We start from the raw sequence: 21,441 nt of genomic DNA on the forward strand, positions 1-21,441 counted from the left end.
GCACCTCCCACTGGAGTGCGGGAATGGGCTAGCTGGGATTAGAAGTAGCGGGGCTGGGGAGGATCACCAGTGTCCACACCATCAGTGGCCCCCGTGAACTCAGTATGTCACCACATGCAGAGTCATTTGCCTTCGTTCCCCAGGAGCTCCCAGGAGCATCACATTTTTATCTGGAAAAGGCATCAAGACTTTGGTACCAGAGTCTTGGTTTTAAGTCAAAATCCGGGTCAGATACCTATTAGCTGTGTGATTTGGAGCTGCTTATCTGTCTTCTCTGAGCCTCACTCTTGTGAAATATGGGGAAACAGTACCTGCCTGATGGGATGCAGTGAGGATTCGGTGAGAGCCCTTAGGAGCAATCCTGGCGACGGTGCCAGGCTGACATCTGTGACGTGGGTCGGGAAGTGGGGAAGGGCGCGTGCGTGGAGAGATCGCTGCCTGTGAGCTGGCATAGCAGGGAGCCATGGGTGCCCTGCGTCCCCCCTTCGATGTGCTTTGTTTTCCCAGCAGCAAGAGAGGAGACAGCAAGGGAGGAGACAGGCAGCTGGATATGGGAAAACTCTGCCTGTCGCTCATGTCAGAGCCAGGCGCTTCAGCCTCAGTTTGATGATCCCAGACGCCCATAACATAGCCACACATCACTTCACAAAACAACTTTAATGAACAAATCTAGTAACTAAAGATGAACCAAAGATCCCTGCTGTCCTCTTGTTCTCAAGCTTGTGATCCCCATAAATCTTACTTCAGAAGCAAGCTATTCAAGAAACCTCATGAACAATGACAACCAGTGGCGCTGATTTACTTTGCAACAAAGACTCGTTGAGCACCTACTACGTGCTAGGCCCCAAGCTGCTGTGAGTTGCAGTCATTGCCCAGCCTCCAAGTGACAGGTTCTCTTTGGCTCTGGTTTCTTCTCCCCATCCCTTTGTCCCAGGGATATTTCATAAAACCGTAGACCTGTAAACACTACCTGATGACTCCTAGCATTGTATGTTTGGGCCCAAGTCCCACATCCCTGCATCCAACTGCCTACTTTCCATTAGGATCTCAAATTTGTATGCCCCAAACAAAACTCTTGGTTCTCCTACCTGCCATTCTTCTAGTCGTTCCCATTTTTGTGGCCTGCCCAGCCATCCAACCACTGTCAGGAGTCACCCTCGAATCTTCTCTTTCCCCCACATTCTACATCCTGTCCATCAGTAAATCGTGCTTACTCTGCCTTCTCAGAGTGATTCTGAGATCCTTTCTCACAACACCCCCCCCGGGCCACCCAGCTCTGACTTCCCTCTTGTTCTACTTCAGCAGCCGCCTAACTGGTCTTGTTTTTATTCCTGCTCCTCAAAGTCCATTCCCTGCACATCAGCCAGGGTCATATTTAAAGATAGATATTAGGTCATATCAGTCTCTAATTGCAAACCTCCAATGGTTGCCCACTGAACAGAATAAACTCCTTCTGTGGCCTCCCAGACCCTACACAGTCCAGCCTTCTACCTTCTCTGGTTTTAATCAATGGGCTCCAGCAGGTCACCCATCTGTCCTGGCATCAGGGACAGTTTGTAGCATAGAGGAAGCTCAGTCAATAGTTGGCTTCACCTACACCAAATTTTTTTCTGTCCCACAAGTATACCAACCCCTTTGCACCAGGACCAGTGTCTGCAAGGTCTGCAAAGCCCTGCTCCCCTGGATTCAGATGGTTGGCTCTTTCTTGTGATTTACCTTTTGGCCCAAATATCACCCCCAGAAAGGTCTTCCTAGACCCCTCCCTACCCCATCCAAATTGCCATCACTGTCCTATTTTCTTCATGATGTTACTCCACTCTCTACTGACTTCTATTTATATTATCTACTGACTTCTGTTTAGTGCTTCTCTCCCCTGAATAGAAGGTAAGTAAGCTCCATAAGGATAGGTCCCTCCCTTAAGAAGGACCTGACAGGTGGATTTGTGGAGGGAATCTCTTGTGCTCTCATTTTCGATGTTTTGAATCATCCTATCTCCTCTCTGATTTCATGACATGGCTTCTCCTAAAGGGGTCCATGGCATTTCTTATAAGTGAAAAACTAAAGTCGCCTTTAATTATTCCTTGGAAGTTCCTCAAGTGCTCTTGACATTAGTGAACGGTCTTAAGGCCTTGCAAGTCTGGTGGGAGGAGGGGAGGGATACCTAGAGCGGCTGTGACCCTTCAAGGAGAAATCTGGGTCCTGGATCATTTCCAAGAATCATTCCAGAAACCAGCACGGTGTGCTTTACATGTAAGAAATGTGATTGCTGAACAGTTATAAATAAAAATGTATTCAACTCAATCATATTACAAACATACTGAAAAAAAGTTCATATTTAAAAGGAACCCATAGCAAAACATTTTATAAAGGGTAAAACTGTTATACTGAATGATCACCCCTTAATTGACTGGTGCTATAAATGTGTATTTGCATAGGTTACATTTTGTTAAAGCAGGCTACACTGATGTGATGGTCCTGGAAATTCACTACCTTTGAAAACATATCATGGCCTTCCAGAGGGTGATAAACTCTGCCTATAGAGAAAATTTAATTAGCTGGAAATAATAGACAGATCATTTCTTCTGACAGACGTATCTGTAAACATGGCTCCCTTTTCCGGGTAGAAGAAGCAGCGAAAAATTCTCCTCCATTCATTCCTAAACAGTGACATATTATAGAGAATGGGGTTCAGGGCTGAGTTGGCAAACGTGAAGGCCACCACCCAGAAGAAGAGGGATGGCCAGATGACCAGATCTTGCTTGAAGTTCTGGATCAAGATGAGGAGGATGGTGATGATGATGGGGCTCCACATAATGAAGAAGGAGATCATGAGCAGGAAGAGGGTCCGGAAGAGCCGGAAATCCTGCTGGGACACGCGGATATGGTGGTTCTCTGAGTAAGCCAGGTTCACCGTGAGCCTTTTCCTTGACGCCTTCGTGATCTGCAGGAACACCAAACAGAGCCAGACCACGATTTACTGCAGGATGTTGGGGGGTTTTGACTTAGGAGGAGCAAAGCATCCAGCGTTGGAATCTGCCATCCCTGCTGCCCTGGGACAATTTGGCTTTGGAACTTTGTGTGGAGAGCACCTGTCTCAGCGGCCTGCACTCAGGACGCTCTGGGGAAATGGGGCACCTGGCTGACCCCCACCCCCCCAGAAAGAAGGCAGAAACTCATCCATATTGTAAATAGAGTTGATGCAGAGAAGTGAAAAGGCTGAATTGGATGGTCTAGAAGAGAAATACATGAACAGAAGTGCACTGCTACAGTCTGAAGGCATCCCCCCACATTCATATGGTGGAATGTTACGGCCTTCCCAGGGCTGTGACACTGGGAGGCGGGGCCCTCGGAATGTGATCAGGTTCTGGGCACCAAGCCCTCATGATCGGTGCCGTTAGGTGAGAGTCCCGGGACAGCTCCCTCAGCCCTTGCACCGTGTGAAGGCAGTGAGGAGTGGGCAGTGTGCAGCCTGGAGGGGGGCTCCCTCATCTTCAACTTCCAGCCTCCAGAACTATGGCAGATATACTTCTGTTGTTTACAAGCCACCCAATCTGTGTGGGTTTTTTTTTTTTTAATTCGGCCTTTTATTTATTTTTTAAAGATTTTATTTATTTATTTGTCAGAGAGAGAGCGCACACAAGCAGAGGGAGAAGCGACTCCCCACTGAGCAGGGAGCCGGACGTGGGGCTCGATCCCAGGACCCTGGGATCATGACCTGAGCCGAAGGCAGCCGCTTAACCAACTGGGCCACCCAGGTGCCCCCAGTCTGTGGTATTTTGTGATGGCAGCCCAAACAGACTAAGACACACATCTTCCTTAGTATTTCTTTCTTTCTCTTTTTTTTTTTTGAAAGAGGTAAGTAACTAATTGTATAAAAGCAGTGTGTGTTCAAGGTACAAACTCAAACAATATGATACCGAAGCAGATCAAATTAAAAATATAAGGCCTGTGGCCTCCTATGCCCTCCATTTCCACTCCCTGGAAGAGACCGGTGACCAGGGTCCCGTATGTCTTTCTGGGAACACTCTGCTATCACACACAGGCCCGGCCACGGGAACACAGATGTCTGCACTCTGCTTTGCACACACTTGGGACCATGCCACACACCTCATTCTTAACCCTTCTTCTCTTTCGCTTAGCAGTTTATATTGGTGCTCATTGCATATCAGCCCAAAGAGAAGGCACCTCATTTGTTATTGTGTCAGTGGTTGCAGAGGTTCTAGAGTGTGGCTGTTCCAGAATTTATCCGGGCCCCTATTGATGGGTATTTTATTTATTTCGCCTTTCTTAAGGGGGAGGGGTACTGGTTGAAGTGGCAGCACACACACTAGTCTGTTTCCCCTCCCCTCCAGGTTGTTGGGTGGCAGAAGGGGCAGTGGGAGATGGCATGAGGGTGTGGCCAGTCCGGGCGGAAAGGGAGCACTGAACTCCCACATTTGGTTCCTTTCCTTCATAGGAGCAACTGACCTGGATCCTAGTCTTGCCACAGGCCCCTGAGGTGAGGTCAGTGGAAGGTGGCGGAGACTGGAGGCTGCTCATTTGCTAGGACAGCTGTAGCCAGGAGTCAGCCTGAAAATGAAGCTGGTCTGGGAAGGGCCCACGATGCCTGGAGTGTGGGCCATTTGGGAATGATCCCCTGATCAGTGGGCTCTGTTGGCCCCACCACCGGCTACATGGAGATCAGACACCATTCATACAGAGGGGGACAGTCCCCTCACAAGGGTGGGCACATAAGGGAGATTTCAACAGCAGCCTCATCATTTATGCTGTCCACGTTACCCTGCCAAGAAGGCTTGAGTCCCTCATACAGTGTCTTAGACATATTTTTTGAGTGATGTGGATGTACATTCCTATTTATTGAGCACTTACTACGTGCCAGGCCCTGTACATATCCCTTGGCTTATCTCTTTACATTCTCCCAACAATTCTGACACAGATGTACTTTGATGATCCCCGTTTTACAGATGAGAAAACTGAGGCTCAAAGAGGTTGAAGAACTTGCCCAACAGTGCCCAGCTAAGCAGTCACAAAACTGGGTTTCAAACCTGGGCAGTCTGACTCCAGCCCATGCTCTTAATCTTAAACTAGTTCCTTCCTACCCTCTACTATTTCCGCCAATGGAAATCCTTCTGCCTGACCTATGACCCCAAGCTCTAATGCCAGCCACGCCAAGAAGGCTTTCCGGTTCCTCTCCCAAGTGGCATCCCGCTGTGCTTTGTTTCCGGTACTCACGTGGCCCTTGCCACGTGGCCTGTGCCATGTGGTCGCTGCTGACGCGTCATGGCTACCTCTGACCACCCACAGACTACAGGCTCCCTGGGGGCTGGGCAGCCTTGTGGCTTCTGTGGCCTGGGGCTCTAGCAAGTGCCTGACGGTGACTGGGAGCAGACAGAGAAACGGGCTGACTCACGGTCCGAGTGGGTAAGTGGTTGGGTCTGTTTTTAGCACTGACTGATGCTACGATTTCCTCTGCCCATGATTCCCACTACTTTCAGGGAGTGCGAAAAGCTGGGCTCCTTATAATCCAGTGTGGCTCCTTGTTGCTCCCTTCCCCATGTTAGATGGCGAGACGAGTTAACTTCTACCCGGGCTTCAAAATGTCTCTGTCATTGCACAGAATGCTTCGTGTGTTTTAGGAGAAATTCAATGCTTGACCAACTTGAGGGTTAACCTTAATCCTTAAAACAGGCCTATGGGGTAGGTTCTGTCATTGCCCCATTTTGGGGACAAGAGATGGAGGCTCTGAGGGGTGAGGTAACTTGCTCAGGGCTCATGGTCAAGGGTGGGGGGGAAGCACACCTCAGGGGGAGGCGTCTGAGCTCTTCACTGTGGGGCTACGAGGAGAGAGGACGATGCACCCAGGCGTGTGGTCCGTGGCCACCCTGTCATAATGACCAGGCAAGTGCCTGGGCCCACTCTCAGATACTCACTTTTGTGGGTCTGAGCGGGCCCAGAAAACTGAACTTCTCACAAACTCCCAGGTGATCCTTGCTGACTAAAATATGGGGACTACTAATTTAGGCCAACAGATCTGGGATTTTCTCCCAGTTCTTTGAAAAGAGTCACTTTGTAAACTGTCCTTTTGAGACGCACTGCTTTCACACCCAGGTGAGTGCCCGAAGGCCCTGAAAGAAACCTCTCTCCACCTCACCCCTCTGCGGCTCTGTGCCTCCACACCATGGTTGCCAAGGGTGGGTGCAGGGAGAGGCGGGTCCCCACTGACATAGCTCGTGCCCTAGGGGTTGGCTCTCCTCTGGGGGCTGCTTGGTCAATCAGCAACCTCCAGATTAGAATCTTCAGACAATAGACTCCATCTTTCCAGAGGGCCCACCTCCCTCTCCATCACCAGCAAGCAGGCCCCAAAGCTGGGGAAGGGCCAGACGCGGAGAAGGGGTTGCACGTTCACTACCTAACGCCTTCATGGTTAGCTAAAACGGAGCTCATTTCTCAGGTGAGCGCTGAGATAGGGGAGGGTTTTCCAACTTGAAGCTAGACGCTCACTCTCTCATTCGGCAAACATTTACTGAGCCCCTACCAGGTGCCACGTACTCTTACAAGTGCTGGCTAGTCAGCAAGAAAGAAGGGAGCCCTGCCCACCCGGCTTTCCATGGAGACCGAGGATGGGGAACGAGAAATGTAAACCAAGCCCCAACAGCCAGCAGGGACGGCCGCACTGAAGGCACTTGGGAGTGACTGGGAGACTATTACCCTGGGAAGGTACTGATTGGAAAAAGCCACTGAAGATGTATAGCATGCTTGAGTCAGGAGGGAAGGGGAAGGACGGAAGGCAGAACGGTGGGTAAGGCCACCGGCCTGAGCTCGCGGAGCAGCTCTGGAAGCGAAGAGCCCAGCTGAGGCCTGCTCTCCATCCTTGCGTACGTAGGGCAGAAGCAGCGCCCGGGCCAGGGACGTTAGAGCAGTGTTCCCCAAAGGAGACCCACGGAGCACCAGTGCAGAGAGATGCTCTGTGGGGGGAAAAGGGGGGTCTGGGGTCAGATTTAGCAGCGCTGCCTCTATTCCTGTGCTGGAGACTCGCAAAGTACATTCGTGTAATGAAGCCTCTCGGAAGTCCTGCAGTAAGAGACCCACCTGACACTGATTCATCAGCATTTCCTGAACTCATGGGATCAGGGCCCCCCTTTTCTAACTTCTAACAGCCCATGGAGTTCTAGAGAGTGCTTTAGGGGAGATGCCGCTTTAGAGCAATCAAAGATCAGGGTGACTTTAAGAAGGCACTTCTCAGGCCCATACATGGAAACTGAGTCAGAGGGAAAGGGGTGGCAAGTGGAGTTTTGTGTCTTCAGGCTTCAGATGGTTTGCTAGTTGTGTCTCTATGAAAATAGCTGAATAACACTGATGTTCATTTTACAGAGTTATGCTCTTGACAGAAGAATCTCAGCTGAAAAACTGATCCAGTGTGTCTGAGTTATGAGTATCTTCGGAGGGAGAGAGACACAAGTTATGAGGGCCTGTGCGGACGCTCCATCCACCTGGCAGCTTACCTGCTTCCAAGTTACCCGCTGGGCAAACCCACAGGTCCAAAGTGAGGACAAACATCACAGTCCTCCCGGGAAATGGGCAACAGTAAGTTTGGCTAGTGGGGTGGAAAGTAAATTTTTTTAAGTCTTATATTTGCATTAGCATGATTTTCAATATCACAATGCTAGATCTCTTTCCAATTAAAGTCTAGCAGCCACAGGGTGCCTGGGTGGCTCAGTCGTTGAGCGTCTGCCTTCAGCTCAGGTCATGATCCCAGGGTCCTGGGATCGAGCCCCACATCGGGCTCCCTGCTCTGCGGGGAGCCTGCTTCTCCCTCTCCCCCTCCCCCTGCTTGTGTTCCCTCTCTCACCGTGTCTCTCTCTGTCAAATAAATAAATAAAATCTTAAAAAAAAAAGAAAGTCTAGCAGCCTGTTCAAAATTTTATCATATCTGCATTCTCATTTTATTGTGTTAAGCAATCCACTGAGGCCTATCTAGCTCCAGACAAAACTGAGGCCCACAGTAGTTAAATGACTTGCCTAAGGTCACACAGTAATAAAGATTGGACTAGAATCTGGGTCTTAGGACTTTTTGTTCAGTGATCTTGTTCAGTGATTTTCACGCCCAAAAGGAGAAGGTACTGTAGGCCCTTTCAATGTGAGCCAAGGTTTGCATCTTACTCATTCAGGGTTTACTGAGTATCTACAATGAATAAGCCAGGCTCTGTGCTAGGCAGGGAGCTACAGCAGGAAACAAAACAAAGTCTTGGCCCTCATGGAGCTTGCATTCTAGTGAGCAAACAGATGCTTTACAAATAAATCCACATAAATGGAACATGACAGGGGTTGTAAGTGCACTGAAGAGAAATAAATCAGGGTAATAGGGACTAGAGAATGATGAGGAGGGTCTCCGGGGAAGAGCCTTTTGAGCAGAGACCTTATGGAATGGGGGAGTGGCCCGCACAGAAATTGGGGGAATAGAGATCCACAAGAGGAAATCACAGGTGCAAAGGCCCTGAGGCAGCTGTGTGTTGGCATGCGTGAGGAACAGCCCCACAGCCAATGTGGCCACAAGAGAAGGTGAGAAGATGAGGTTAGAGGGCAGCCAGATCACACAGGGTCTTAAGGTGAGGGCTTTGAGTTTTGCTCAACGTGTGAGGGAATCGATGGGTTCTAACTGATATCTTTGAGTCACTACTCAGAGCACTGTTTCATAACTGTGAGTCATGATCCATATTCTGTCTCATCCAGGAGCCATCCTGGGGTCTGTGATGGGAAGAACTGAAGGCTGGCCATGGATCTGGAAAGTGATGACCTGCAGTTTAGAGGCAGATGGATACCAGGACACCTCCCCCAAATCATCAGGGCCCTTGGGGGCTCCTGGAATGTTTCTGCGTGGGCCCTGGCCTGACAGAAAGATGGAAGACGGTGGGATAAGTCAATCCTCCCTCAGAAGGTGGCTGAGAAGTCTGAGGTGAAGTACATAGGGGCAGACCCGAGCCCTGGCGGCTTCTAGGGAACTCGGGAGTGCGACTGCCCCTGGAGGAGCCCTGCTCCAGCCAGCGAGGCCTGCTCTAGCGTCAGTTCCTGGTTCCTCATTCTTGCCATGCTCCAAATCTGCGCCCTGCGGTTTATTCAAAATCTCAACGGTAGCTTTCCCCAGCATGCTCTGAGAGAAGGGTCAGAGGGGCTACCTTGCCTAACACGTAACAACAGAAGTGGTTTACTCATCCCCTGCTATGGGCAGGGAGTATCTCTGACCTGTCTCCCAACAATCCTATGCCATCCGAGGCATCGCCATTACGCAGATGAGGGAGCTGAGGTTCAGAGAAAGTCAGTATCTTGCCAAAGGCCACACAGCAAGGACTCAAAAACTGGGTTATTAAAAGAGCCCTTTCTTGTCTCCGTGTCTGCCTTTCACGGCCCTTTGCTCTTCTCTCTCCTTCCCCTCATTCACTTCCTACATCTGCACAACACTCAACAGTCTGCCGCAGGTTAAAGCTCCTTCTGGATCAAGAACATGGCCTGCTCACTCTTGACCAATCTCCACTCCCCGCCAACACATTGCATAGAGCAGCTTCTTAACAAATGTCTGAGGAATTAAGGTGTTGGGACCCTGGGGCCAGACTGCCCGAGTGTAAGTCCTGATCCTGCTGCTTATGCGCTCTGTGATCTTGGGCAAGTTACTTAGCCTCTCTGTGCATTGGTTTTCTCATCTGTAATTCTTAATAGGATTAAATGAATTCGTTCCTGACACATTGTAAATACTACATAAATATTTGTTAAATAATTTTTAAAGAATTCATTCTAAATTTATCTTCCTTTTTCCCTTACTTCCTTTCTTTTAAGGTAATAACAGCTAATACTGATATAGCATTTACACATGCCAGGCCCTCATTGCAAACATGTTACAGACCTTAACTCCAGGCCTGATGCTGCCTCATGAAAAAGGCCCAGGCTGGGTGTCACTTATGGGTCACAAGTCAACTGGTGGGGAAGAGTCTAGAGAAGAGCATGGCAGGCCATTTCCCACAGGACCCAGGATTAGCAGAACCAGATGGAGGTTGGCCTGGTTTTGGGTTCTGAGCCTCTAAGAAGTTTACAGATCCTCAGCTACAAAGAAAGGGTCATAAAAGTGGCTGGATAGCAAGCAGGACCTACAGGGCCCCACTTCAATAAGTTCGTTTGCCAGATGACCTGTAATATGCAATAAAAACCAAGATTCAACAACTATAAACCTCCAAGAGGACTTCTTGCATTAAACCTTCTGAGATGAGCATGAACACACGCCATCTGCCTGGGCCCATGTGAATGGGCTGCGTCAAGAGGCAGGAGCCAGGGGCGCCTGGGTGGCTCGGTCGGCTGGGTGTCTGCCTTCGGCTCAGGTCATGATCCCGGGGTCCTTGGATCGAGCCCCGCATCAGGCTCCCTGCTCAGCGGGGAGTCTGCTTCTCCCTCTCCCACTTCCCCTACCTTGTGTTCCTGCTCTCGCTGTGTCTCTCTCTGTCAAATAAATAAATAAAATCTTAAAAAAAAAAAAAAAAAAGAGGCAGGAGCCAGGCTGGCAAGGTCCTTCCCATTGTCCCTGTACATACTCACTTCGAAGGTAGCGATCACTTCCTTGTTCAGCGCACTTTTGAAAAGCACCTTCTCTGGGAGTGTGGGGTAGCAATGGGACAGTCACAGGAAGGGGCTCTGGTAATGTTCTGTTTCTCGTTTTGTTTCTGGGAGCTGCTTCTAGGAGTGTGGTCACTTTGTGAGCTGGGTATGCTTTTCTGGATGTATATTATACTTCAGTGAAAAGTTTTTAGACGTGTCCATTCTCCCTCACTATATTTGTATAGTATTGTATAGAGTCTCCCTCACTGTTTGTAATGGGTAACAATGGACTCAACCCAAAAGTCCATAAAATAAATTATGTCACATCCATAGGATGGAAGACCATGAAGCCATTAAAAAAATGAGGCAGAGATATAAAAACAAATATGGAAAGATACTGCAATCTAGTGTTAAGCCAAAAAAGGAAATTACAAATAGTGTTATCTCAAATCTGAAACGAACAAACCAACATTGGGTTGAACCATGATATACGGTTGATATTTGACCATTTTATATGGTTTATCATATATATATGTCTATATGTATATATACACACATATGGTATAAAAGTATGTATATAGGTAAATTTGTAAGAAAATTAACCTCAAAAATGTACTTTGAACTGTTAACAGTGGGAGTAGATTTCTGTGTTACACATTTCTACATGTCTTTAATTTTTTATAATGAGCTTTGCATTGCTTTAGTGATCAGCAAAATAATAAAAATAATGATAACAGTCATAAAGATATAACTTTTTTTTTTTTAAGTACCAAACTCTTGCCCCTCAATGTTGCAGAAGGGTGGACCTGGGCAGGGAGCCAGGACTGGACTGGCGTGAACCCTAAGGTAACTTCCAACCTGGAGGCTGATTCCATCGGAAACATCCCTAGCCCAAGTGGAGTTCAGCTGTGGCACTTGAAGCACACATACCTGTAAAATTTTGGAGTAGCTGATCACAATGAGCAATCCTGGCACCAAGAAGTTCAAAGTAGCAAATGACACATCCCAGGAGATTTCTCCGGTAATGCTGGGCCAAACCAGTGTGCAAATCAGAATTTCCTAGTTACAAGAAGGAAGAGAACGTCATTTCCATGGTGGCTTCTTATTTGACTTTAGCTCAGTCCCAGTAGGAGGGTGCCCCAAACTGTTACACTGGGGTGTTACCACGACGCAACTAGGATGACAAGGAAGCTCAGCATCTCTTCCCCTGCCCAGGCAAACACACCTACGAATCATTTCTCTCTGACCCGCAGAATAACCACAATTATTATGCCCATTCTCCAGGAGATGCAACTGGGTCTCAGGGTCACATGCTGGTAACAGCTCGAGTTAGTTCCCGGGCATGACTCCAGGCCCAGTGTTCTTCCCACTTCCTTAGAGTGAGCTGCCAAGAGCCCTGGAGCCTTCTCTGCCAAGCCCCTCATTTTACAGATGGCAACCCTAGATTGGAAGTGACGTGCTGCACATAGATTGGAAGTGACATGCTACACACAAGCATATACAAACAGGCGCGAGGTTGCAATGCAGTCACCCTGGGACCACTGAAGTCACCAGAAACGATGTTAAGGCACTAAGGGTTCATTTAGGGGACGTGCAAATGTCTACAATGCGTCAAGCTGCATCAAAGAAAGCCGCAGCTTACCCCAAGACAATCCTGGGGCCCAGCCTTGGAAGCTCTCTCCTCACGTGTCTCTCCTTGCAGAGGCTCACACGACAGCCCCACATAAGATGGAAAACCACTGGCATGGGGCGGAAAGGCCTGGTTTGTGACCTTGCTGTCGTCAGTATGTTGTGCTGAATTCGAGCATTTGACGCTAATTACCAACCTCGAAGCGTGTGGGGACATTATTACATAGTTACTAGGAGCTGCCGCAACAATTTCCTCCAAAGAATAAATAGGTCAATGAAAAGAGATCTGTCTGTCTGTCTCTCCTCCCAAACACAAATTTCCCGCGCCTGCTTGACTATAGGAGCAAACTATTTAGAAACCAAGTTGCCCTAAACACTTCTGAACACATAGAGCAGACTTTCAAGAGCACATTCTGTGTAAAAAGAGCACATTGTTGACGTTTGATGGACAAGGCATCTTAACGAATTGTAGTAGTAGGATTTATAGCATCATTCATTCATTTGGCCAATATGTGTTGAATGCTACACTAAGCAAGGGCAAAGAACTTTTATCACATATATCATAATTGGGTGCTCAAACTCAAAATGCAAACGAATAGGCACTTCTTTTCCTATTCAGTATTAACAGAAAATACTCACTGAGCATTTATTCTAAGCCAGGAAGCAGTTTACATACATTATCTCCTTGAATGCTCACAACAACCATATTGAAATGCATATTATTATTTTTCCGATTACACAGAAGAGAAAACTAAGGCTTGGAAACATCTTCTTAAAACAAGAGTCTAAGACACTAAAAGTGTAGTTCTTTTTAATCATATAATATCTTCTCCGGAGAGCTAAGTGGTTATAAAAGAAATCCAGGGACCTACCAAGAAAACTCTTAAGGCAAGTCGAGCAGGGAAGAATGCTTTAATGGTATTTATACCTTGAAAGGGGGGTGAGAATGTTGCTTCCTTTTCCTGTCTCGTTTAGATGGCTCACAAATGTACTAGTCATTCCAAAAACTTGGCCCTCGATCCCCATCCCCACCGTCCACACCCAAGGGGACAAAGTGCATTCGATCTTTCTACATTGTGGTAACTGGAAAGAAATGTGTATCCTTCAAGGATCTTCTGAGTATTGGCAGTGTGGTGATTATTTTGAGATGATCTCTGCCCACCATGCCCTCAGCCTACTACACTGGTGGGCAACACGGACCAGCAAATATGGTGGAGCAGCGATCAGAAAAGATGATTCCAGCCCTGAATGTGCCTTGGTCTCTGATTCCTATACTTGAGATAGGAAAAGGTACCAGGAGGGCAGAAAAACAGGCCCCAGAACTGTTTCTTAAAACCCCCAAAGGCCCCCACCTCTTTCTAAAAGCCTTCTCCAGAATGTCTGCCAAAATCTCTCCAGGCTTAACATGATTTTGTAGAATGTATAACAATAGAGCCAGGTGTTCTCCCTTCGATAGGAACAAAGAAGTAGATCCCCAAACACTCTGCCTGTATTAGTCCCGTGATGCTGAAGAAAATGCGTAGGTGTGAACGAACAGATACACACCTGTGTACACGTGCCCACCCACCCTGACACACATGCGTAGACAAAAGGCTGCAGGGTACATTCCAGAAAATTAAGTGTCTGTTTCTAGGTGGGACTCAAGTTATTTTTGTTCTTTTGGCTTATCTGAATTTTCTAGAATTCCTATATTATTTTAAGATTTATTTATTTATTTATTAGAAAGAGAGAGAGAGCATAAGGGGGGGGGAGGTCAGAGGGAGAAGCAGACTCCCCGCTGAGCAGGGAGCCCGATGTGGGACTCGATCCCAGGACTCCAGGATCATGACCTGAGCCGAAGGCAGTCGCTTAACCAACTGAGCCACCCAGGCGCCCTAGAATTCCTATATTATTTTATAAAAGCAAAAAAAAATGGCGATAAAAGTCCATTTTTAAAAGAAATGAGCATCAAACATGAAACACAGATTATCATGCTAGTTTAGCAAACCTAACCAGCTATTTTTTTTTCAACAAAAACAAGGAACTCATCCAGGAAGTTTCATGACTCTGATGAAGATGCTCCTTTACCTTCTGATTTCTGGCGCTCGCTCTAAGCACGGAGTGTGATAAGGAAGTAAGATAAGAACTTTGCACAGCACCCCCAGGCATGACCGAAGGACGGTGCAACTGGCCTGTGTGGACCGAATGACGGATTTATATGCTCTTTAGAAAGCTTTATATGGTATCCTTGGTGAAGTGCAGTGTTTATTCTCATTTAAAAATCTAACAACAGGCACCAGGCGCACAGTCAGAGAGCTGGCCTGGTATTACGATTGTGTTTTTGTGGGAAAATCTGTCTGACTTATATTATTTTGATTCTAGGTATTCTTTCCTGGGCTGTGACTTAGGAGGGAGCGTGGTAGTAAGTAGGCTCTGGAAGGTGGGAGACGTGAAGCTTATAATATTCCCTCTACTTTTTCTGCACATTTGAAATGTTTCCTGATTTTAAAAAGGAAACTTGAAAACCCAAAGGGCTAGCTCTGCTTTGTTCCTGAGCTACAGAAGCAGAGCTGGCCAAGTCAGCGACTGTCCTTTAATTGCTTTGTTCAACCACCTGCTGACTCGAGCCCTGGTGGCTGCATCACCGTAGGCCACAGTGAGGATGGGCAAGGCGAGGCCCCTGCCCTCAAGGGGGCTCTGATGTGCTCAGGGAGAGAGAGAAGTGCTAAGAAGCTTCAATACAGGGCAGCGAGGCGCAGTGTCCAGAGCTACTGGGGACAGGCGAGCGCAGTCCCAGAGGAGAGCGGCATCCTGGGGGCAGGGGGGAGGGCTGAGTCCACTGTGCCTGGAGGGATGGGGCTTCAGTCAGGAGAATGGGGAGGCTGGAGCTCAGTTGTCGGGACCAGAAGGGATGAAGGCAGGAGGCCACGTACAAGGGTGTTTGGTGTGGTTAAGTGTGACTTGTATCCCCATCCCAACCTCTACCTCTCCTGGGCAATCTCATCCATTTCCATGGTTTCTTTTCCAAGACACCGATGCTTTTTCCAGCCCTGTCTTCTCCTGAACCCCAGACTGGCCCCTGTGCCCTGAGGACATCTCCGAAGGCTGCCTCACAGGCATGTCAGACTCCGATGTCCCACCCCAGAAGGCTGCACCTCCTGCCATCCCTGACTCAGGGCATGGAGTCGCTGTTCCCTACGCTGCCAGCAACCAGAGTATGGGCTTTCTGCTGTCTCCCTCCTCCCTCCCCACTCAGAGGGAAACATTAAGCTCTGCCTTAATAGCTATCCAACCCCGCCCCCCCGCATCCCCGTATCTCAGTCTCGCTGGCTCACCCCTCCCAGGCCACGCCATCTCTCACCTCGTAAGTCCAACCTCCCTCCATGGGCACACCTGGCCCTTCTCCAGCTGGCCCCTGCCACTCCTTCCAGCACCATGTCTTGCCAACACATGGGCTATTTCCTCTGCCTGTAATGTCCCTCCAGTCCCCCACATCCATGTCTGGCTAACTGCCTTTCATCTTCACTACAGCTGAGATACCACTCATTCTCTTCTGAGAAGACTCCCCTGTGGATGGGGGCATCTATCTATAGGCACTGCTCAATGCGGACCCTTCTCCACCCTGGCTGACTTATTTGCAAATGCCACCTGATTCCAGCTATTTCTTGTCAACTCCTCTAGTGATGCTTCTCCGAGTAGCCCTGAGGGTCCCTTTGTAAACCATTCTCCCTCTTCCACCTCTTCAAACAAAATGGAAGACTTCGAGAGCACTTTAAGGAAGTGGGAATTCTAGTGGATATCCCCTTGTCTACCAGCTTCCCAACAGAAGAGAAAGAACATATCAAGGCAAGAGATGCACTTATATCTTAAAGGTATCCTCTAATAGTAACAGAGGCCAGCCAAGTGTGTTTATCGCCTCAGCCAGTTCACACTCAGGGGAGACACGACGGCCTTCCGGCCTGCTATGAGATTGGGGCAGGCAGAGCAGTAAGACAGAGGGCTCCTAAGGAAGCGTGAACTCGCGGGAAAAGGCACGGGGAGAAGCACAGACCAGGGCTAAATTCTGGTTCCATCCCTTGTCTGCTCTGTGACTTTAGCATTTCCCCCTTCGGAAAATGAACATACGAACACCTATTTATAGGGTTTCTGCGAGAACCAAACTGGGGCAGGGTCTGAGACCATCTGCATTGTCAATACGTGCACCTCCTTGATCAGGACGCCGTCGTGGTCATGTGACTCGTGGTGAGGGCAGTGGGGCGAGGGGGCGGGTGCTCGGTAAATGTTTGTGCAATGAATAGGCAGCACATTCTGGCCGGGGTGGACAGTCCCCCCAACCTGCCAAAGGGGGTCAGTGCCTGCCAGAGCCACAGCACACACAGGCAGGAATCCCGTTGGAACAGGCTGAGTGGACCTGGCTGAGATGTCTCTGTTGCTAGAATGTGTCCACCCTCTTAAAATGGCAGTCTACTGGGGCGCCTGGGTGGCTCAGTTGTTAAGCATCTGCCTTCGGCTCAGGTCACGATCTCAGGGTCCTGGGATCGAGCCCCGCATGGGGCTCTCTGCTCAGCAGGAAGCCTGCTTCTCCCTCTCTCACTCCCCCTGCTTGTGTTCCCTCTCTCGCTGTGTCTCTCTCTGTCAAATTAATAAAATCTTTTAAAAAAAAATATGGCAGTCTATTGTTTTACAGCAATCAGAAGAATTACACTATTTAAAGAATGTTTGAAATATTTATAACCAAAGATAAGGAAACTAATAATAGCTGGCAATTCTTGAGTGCTTAACTGTGTATGTACCAGGTGTTGCCTCGCTCACTGAACACTAGTCCCCATGGCAATCCTATAAGGCTCTACTCTCATCACACCAGTTCTACAAATGAGGAAAGGAAGGTATAGAGGTGGGGACCCCTCGCCTCTGTCACACAGCCCCTAAATGACAGAGATGGGATTCAGACTCGGAACACTGGACTCCAGAGCCCACACTCCGAATAACAAATTATCTATCATTCTTAGCGTGTCTATCATTTCATCCTCCCCGCAGAGAAGTTTGAGGGAGGCTGGTCACCCTGGACTGCGGGGCACCCACTGCCCAAATGGACAAAGGTACTCATGTTGCTGTTCTGGGGAGCTGGGGGGCACTCGGATTGGCAGAAAGCTCTGAGAGGCGCTGTGGCCCTGGCTAGCCCTCCTCAAGAGGAGGCGGCCAGTGTGTGCTTGGGGTTAGTGAGTTCCCTCAGCCAGTGGTTTGGGTAGGAAAGTGTCCCCCATCCAAAACCTCCGTATTTAGTGTCCAAGTAGGAAGGGGCGGGCAGAATCTACAGACAGGAAGCTGGGAACAGAGGATTAAGAAAACAAGCTTTTGCTAATTTTAAATGTGAGACTCCATTCCGTCTAGCCTAGATCCTTTGCTGTCTCTTTTTTTAAATGGCCACACTCTTTTTTTTTTCCCTGTTTCTCATTCTTTCAACTTATTTCTTCCATCCCTGAGCCTCAGTTTGCTCACCTATAAAATGAGTTGTTTCCTAAATGCTCAGGTCACAGCCCTTGAGGAACAGGGGAGTTTTTCTGTTCCTTGGCTTATTGGCAGGTGCACGTGGTGGGGAAAAGACAAAGAGGATGGGGAGTTCAAAAGGACCATCTGGTTTTTTTCTATTACAAGCTCCCTTGCCCCCCCTCTCCTAATTTCAGGGAGGAGGGCTCCTGCGACCAACTCACCTAGCCCTCAACCTTCTGAGGTGCTTCTGAGGTGCTCTCCCAGTGGCTTTGCCCAACCCCTCTCCAAAGGCTCTATGACCAAGGAGGTGTTTCTGCGTTTATAAAGGAGAGGTCTGCATGCCCGCCCCAAGGGAAACTGAGGGAAAGCCACCACAACACAAGTCTCCATGGAAGCCCCTCACAGTTCAGCTCTGGTCATCCCAGAAGTGCTTTCGAAGGCTCCGACCACACAGACACCCTACCAGAGGTAAAATACAGAGTGACAAAACAGGGAAGCTCCCCCATCTGAGAGAAGGCCTTCTTGCTCAAACAACCACCTGTGTCCATGTAAGCAAGCAGTTTTAGTCTGGGAAGAGACAAGAGCCTCACTTTTTTTTAGCGTTATTTGCCAATTAAGTCTAAGTGTACCTAAAACAGTTGTAAAAGGGAAGGGCACAAGGTACATGTCTGGGAACATAAGATACCCTGAAGATATAGTCTATTTGATCTTTAATTTCCTGACTGTCATTGTTTTCTGTAAGAAAAAAAAAAAACAGGGAAAAGTCCCTCAAGGTCTGTGAAAAATACAGAAACACTGTTATTCCGTGAGAGAATAACTTAAAAAAAATCAAAAGGCCAGTGGCAAAACCTAGCCTCCAGCTGATCCAACCGGTCTGGGGTGAGGCCTGGTCTTTCACTTATTTTAGAAGCATCTAAGTGACCCACTTTGGTTCTCCAGTACATCTGGGCTGAGGAGGACAGGCCTGCCCACTAGGTTAGGGTCCTTGGTCCGCTATGCTGATGGCACCCCACTAGCTCAGCTGAGCCCAGCCATCCTGGCCCCCACTTGAGGGGACACGGCCACAGGCTTCCATGCTCTTTGATCAAGTGCCACAGGCCTGACATGGTTCCTGTCTATTAGTCATTCAAGGCCTTAAAACAAAACAAAACAATCAAACAAAAACCCCACAATGTTCCATGCAAAAAATAAACTATTAGGAGGTCTGATTTGTGTTAAAAAGAAAAAAAGAGAGAGAGAGAGAGACTGCTTACACGGGATGCAGACTTCTCCCCACAAGCCATTAAAAGGCCTGTGTGAGGGACTGGTCTGGGGAGACCCCCAGAGAAACCCACATCTGTGTCCACGCTCCAGAGCACACACCCAGGAGGGCATCCTCTGCTCAGACTGTGTCCATCTCTGTCGCAGGAAGCCTTCCCCCAGGTCACATCTCATTCCCATGCCTGCCTACCTTCTAACTCCCTTCTGGTCACTGGGTAGGCCTCTCTTTGGGACTGTGGTTTGTGACGGTTTTGCTCAGGCCAGAAAACCAGTGAGTTGTAGAGAAAGGGAGGGGGCGGGGGAAAACCAGCTTAGGGCAGACCCTCGGAGAGGCTGAGCCCAGAGCAGGACTCCTGCTTTCCTTTATAAAGGGCGTACAGACTTATGTCCTCTCTCTGTCCCTCCCCATGAGGCGCAGAAAACCTAGTACGCTCGGATGACAACCAGAACCGCTGGCCACTGTCCTCCACCCGGCGGGCCTGCAGGTGCCGCGCCCTGGACTGAATCTCGGCGCACAAACTTCAACAGCGCTGCGGGGCAGCAACAGGAACAGACGTGGACCGCGATTCTGGACCGTGATTCTGGACTGCCGAACTGGAGTGGACCCGAGCCAATGTCATGAACTGTCTGCAGAACCTTTTTTTTAAGGTCATGGACCTCCACAAAGATCCTAATGACAGCTCTGAGCATACTGCTCAGAATAAAGCTCATCTGCCAGCGTCCGGAATCTGCTGAACATTCGGGCGCCCAGGATACTCTGAAGCCACCCATCATGCCAGGCTCCCCGGGGAGAGATCCTGTGGTCTAGTCTAATCCTTCCGTCTTGCACTTGGAAAAACTGAGGCCCCGGGAAAGGATCACAACACCCCTAGTGGCAGCATTGGGTCTGGGGTCTCTGGGTCTCCGATGCCCTTTCTCCCTGACTCTACCCTCTGGTTCTCAAAGCAGGACCCTTACCCAGCCCGCGCTGAATCTGCTGAGCACGATCTCGGCTCCTCCTCGCACTAAGGATGAGATGCCCTGAGCAAGTCATTCCTCTGTGTGCCTCAGCTTCCTCATACGTAAAGTGGATGTGCTAGTAAGAGTCCCGTAGCACCCTGCGAGAAAGCAGATTTCGGTATACACGAATGCGATTAGCCATTCCGGATCCTCGAAGTTCTATCTGGCTGGCTCCTAAACTCCCCGCTATTTCACTAACCTCAATATAAAGAGTGCACTTTGCAAGCGTTTGGGGGACTCCACTTACAAGGTTTTGGAGGGCGTTTACGGGACCTACGTCGCTGCAGTGAAATTTTAGAGCTAAAACTTCAGAGCACCCGGTACAGTGACACAACGATTAAATGCAACAAATCGCCTCTTACTGTTCTGTTGTTTTTGTTACTCATTATCCCAGGTCATCGTTTCCGTGGGATCCCCGGCTGCCAGCCCGCCCCAGACACCTGCCTGGCGCGCACAGCCCGGCGCTCACCTGGTCCCGGCCGGAGGGCCGCTGGGGGACGACGCGGAAGAAGACGCAGAGGGGTAGAGCGGCCAGCGCCGAGTAGCCCCAGATGAGCGCCAGCAGCGCGGCCCTCGCCCGCCGCCCCAGGCCCCGCATGCCCCGCTGCAGGCGAACGATGCACACCATGCGCTCCAGGCTGACGGCCGCCAGGGTGAGGATGGTGACGCTGCCGCTCAAGCTCATCACGTAGAAGAGCAGGTGGCAGGCGACCGGGCCCAGCAGCCAGGCCTCGGTCCATCGCACGGCCAGCACGGGCGGGATGGCGCTGGTGAAGAGCAGGTCCGCGCAGAACAGGTTGAGCACCAGGCAGGCGGTGTTGCCGCGGCGCCGACGCCGCGCCACCAGCACCAAGGCGCACACGTTGCCTACCAGCGACACCGCAAAGATGAGCGCCAGCACGACCGTCTCCACAGCGGTCAGCACCAGCCGGTGGTCGCCCTTGACGTCGGAGAAGAATGGGAAGCGGGTGCGGTTGGCCCGCTCCAGGCTGCGCGGGGACCCTGTGCCCGCCGCCTGCGCGCACTCAGGGGACATGCCGGGCGCCCCGCGGCCCGCAGCCGTCTGCGAGCGCGCTCATCTGGGAGGCGACTGAGCGCCAAGGCGGGGAAAGAGGGAGGGAGGCGGTTGCGACATCTCCCCTCTGGCCCCCTCCCGCCGCAGGAGCGCCGGCGCTGGGCGTTGCGCGCTGAGCCCGGGGCGCGCGGGAAGGAGGAAGTGCCAGGCGACACAGGGCTGCAGACACCCGGGCTAGGCGGCGGCCGGTGCCCGGGCCTCACGCCCTCGGACTCTGGGGGAGCGCCTGAGAGGCCGGGAAAGCCCACCTAGAGAACCCCCTGGAACCCCTGCAGGCCCTCCCCAGCTCCTGTCATCCTCCAGGGGCATCCTGTGTGTGAAACCCCTAATCCATCGATTTAAGTAAAATTGATTTAGGAGTGTCAGAGCTGGGCTTTGGAGATCATTTTGGAGATCTATGTTGTTCAGGCTTATCAGAGAAGCCCTGCGGG

At 49.9% G+C, this 21,441-nt stretch overlaps 1 protein-coding gene across 3 annotated transcripts; it reads right to left on the reverse strand.

Annotated features, from left to right (window-relative positions):
- Nucleotides 1-642: 642 nt before the first annotated feature.
- FFAR4 (free fatty acid receptor 4) lies at nt 643-21,040 on the reverse strand. 3 transcript variants are annotated; one of them, XM_078077353.1, is made up of 3 exons: nt 20,561-21,040; nt 11,509-11,637; nt 643-2,941 (listed from the first exon to the last, which is right to left on the reverse strand). In XM_078077353.1, the coding sequence occupies exons 1-3, from the start codon at nt 20,969-20,971 to the stop codon at nt 2,552-2,554; spliced, it is 930 nt and encodes a 309-aa protein (XP_077933479.1). In that variant the 5' UTR covers nt 20,972-21,040; the 3' UTR covers nt 643-2,551. The 3 variants fall into 3 exon arrangements, with proteins under 3 accessions (XP_077933479.1, XP_035928376.1, XP_035928377.1); XM_036072483.2 differs by having other exon boundaries at nt 20,405-21,040; XM_036072484.2 differs by lacking the exon at nt 11,509-11,637 and having other exon boundaries at nt 20,405-21,040.
- Between the last annotated feature and the right edge of the window lie 401 nt (nt 21,041-21,441).

This window comes from Halichoerus grypus, chromosome 7 (assembly GCF_964656455.1).
Source record: "Halichoerus grypus chromosome 7, mHalGry1.hap1.1, whole genome shotgun sequence".
NCBI lineage: Eukaryota > Metazoa > Chordata > Mammalia > Carnivora > Phocidae > Halichoerus > Halichoerus grypus.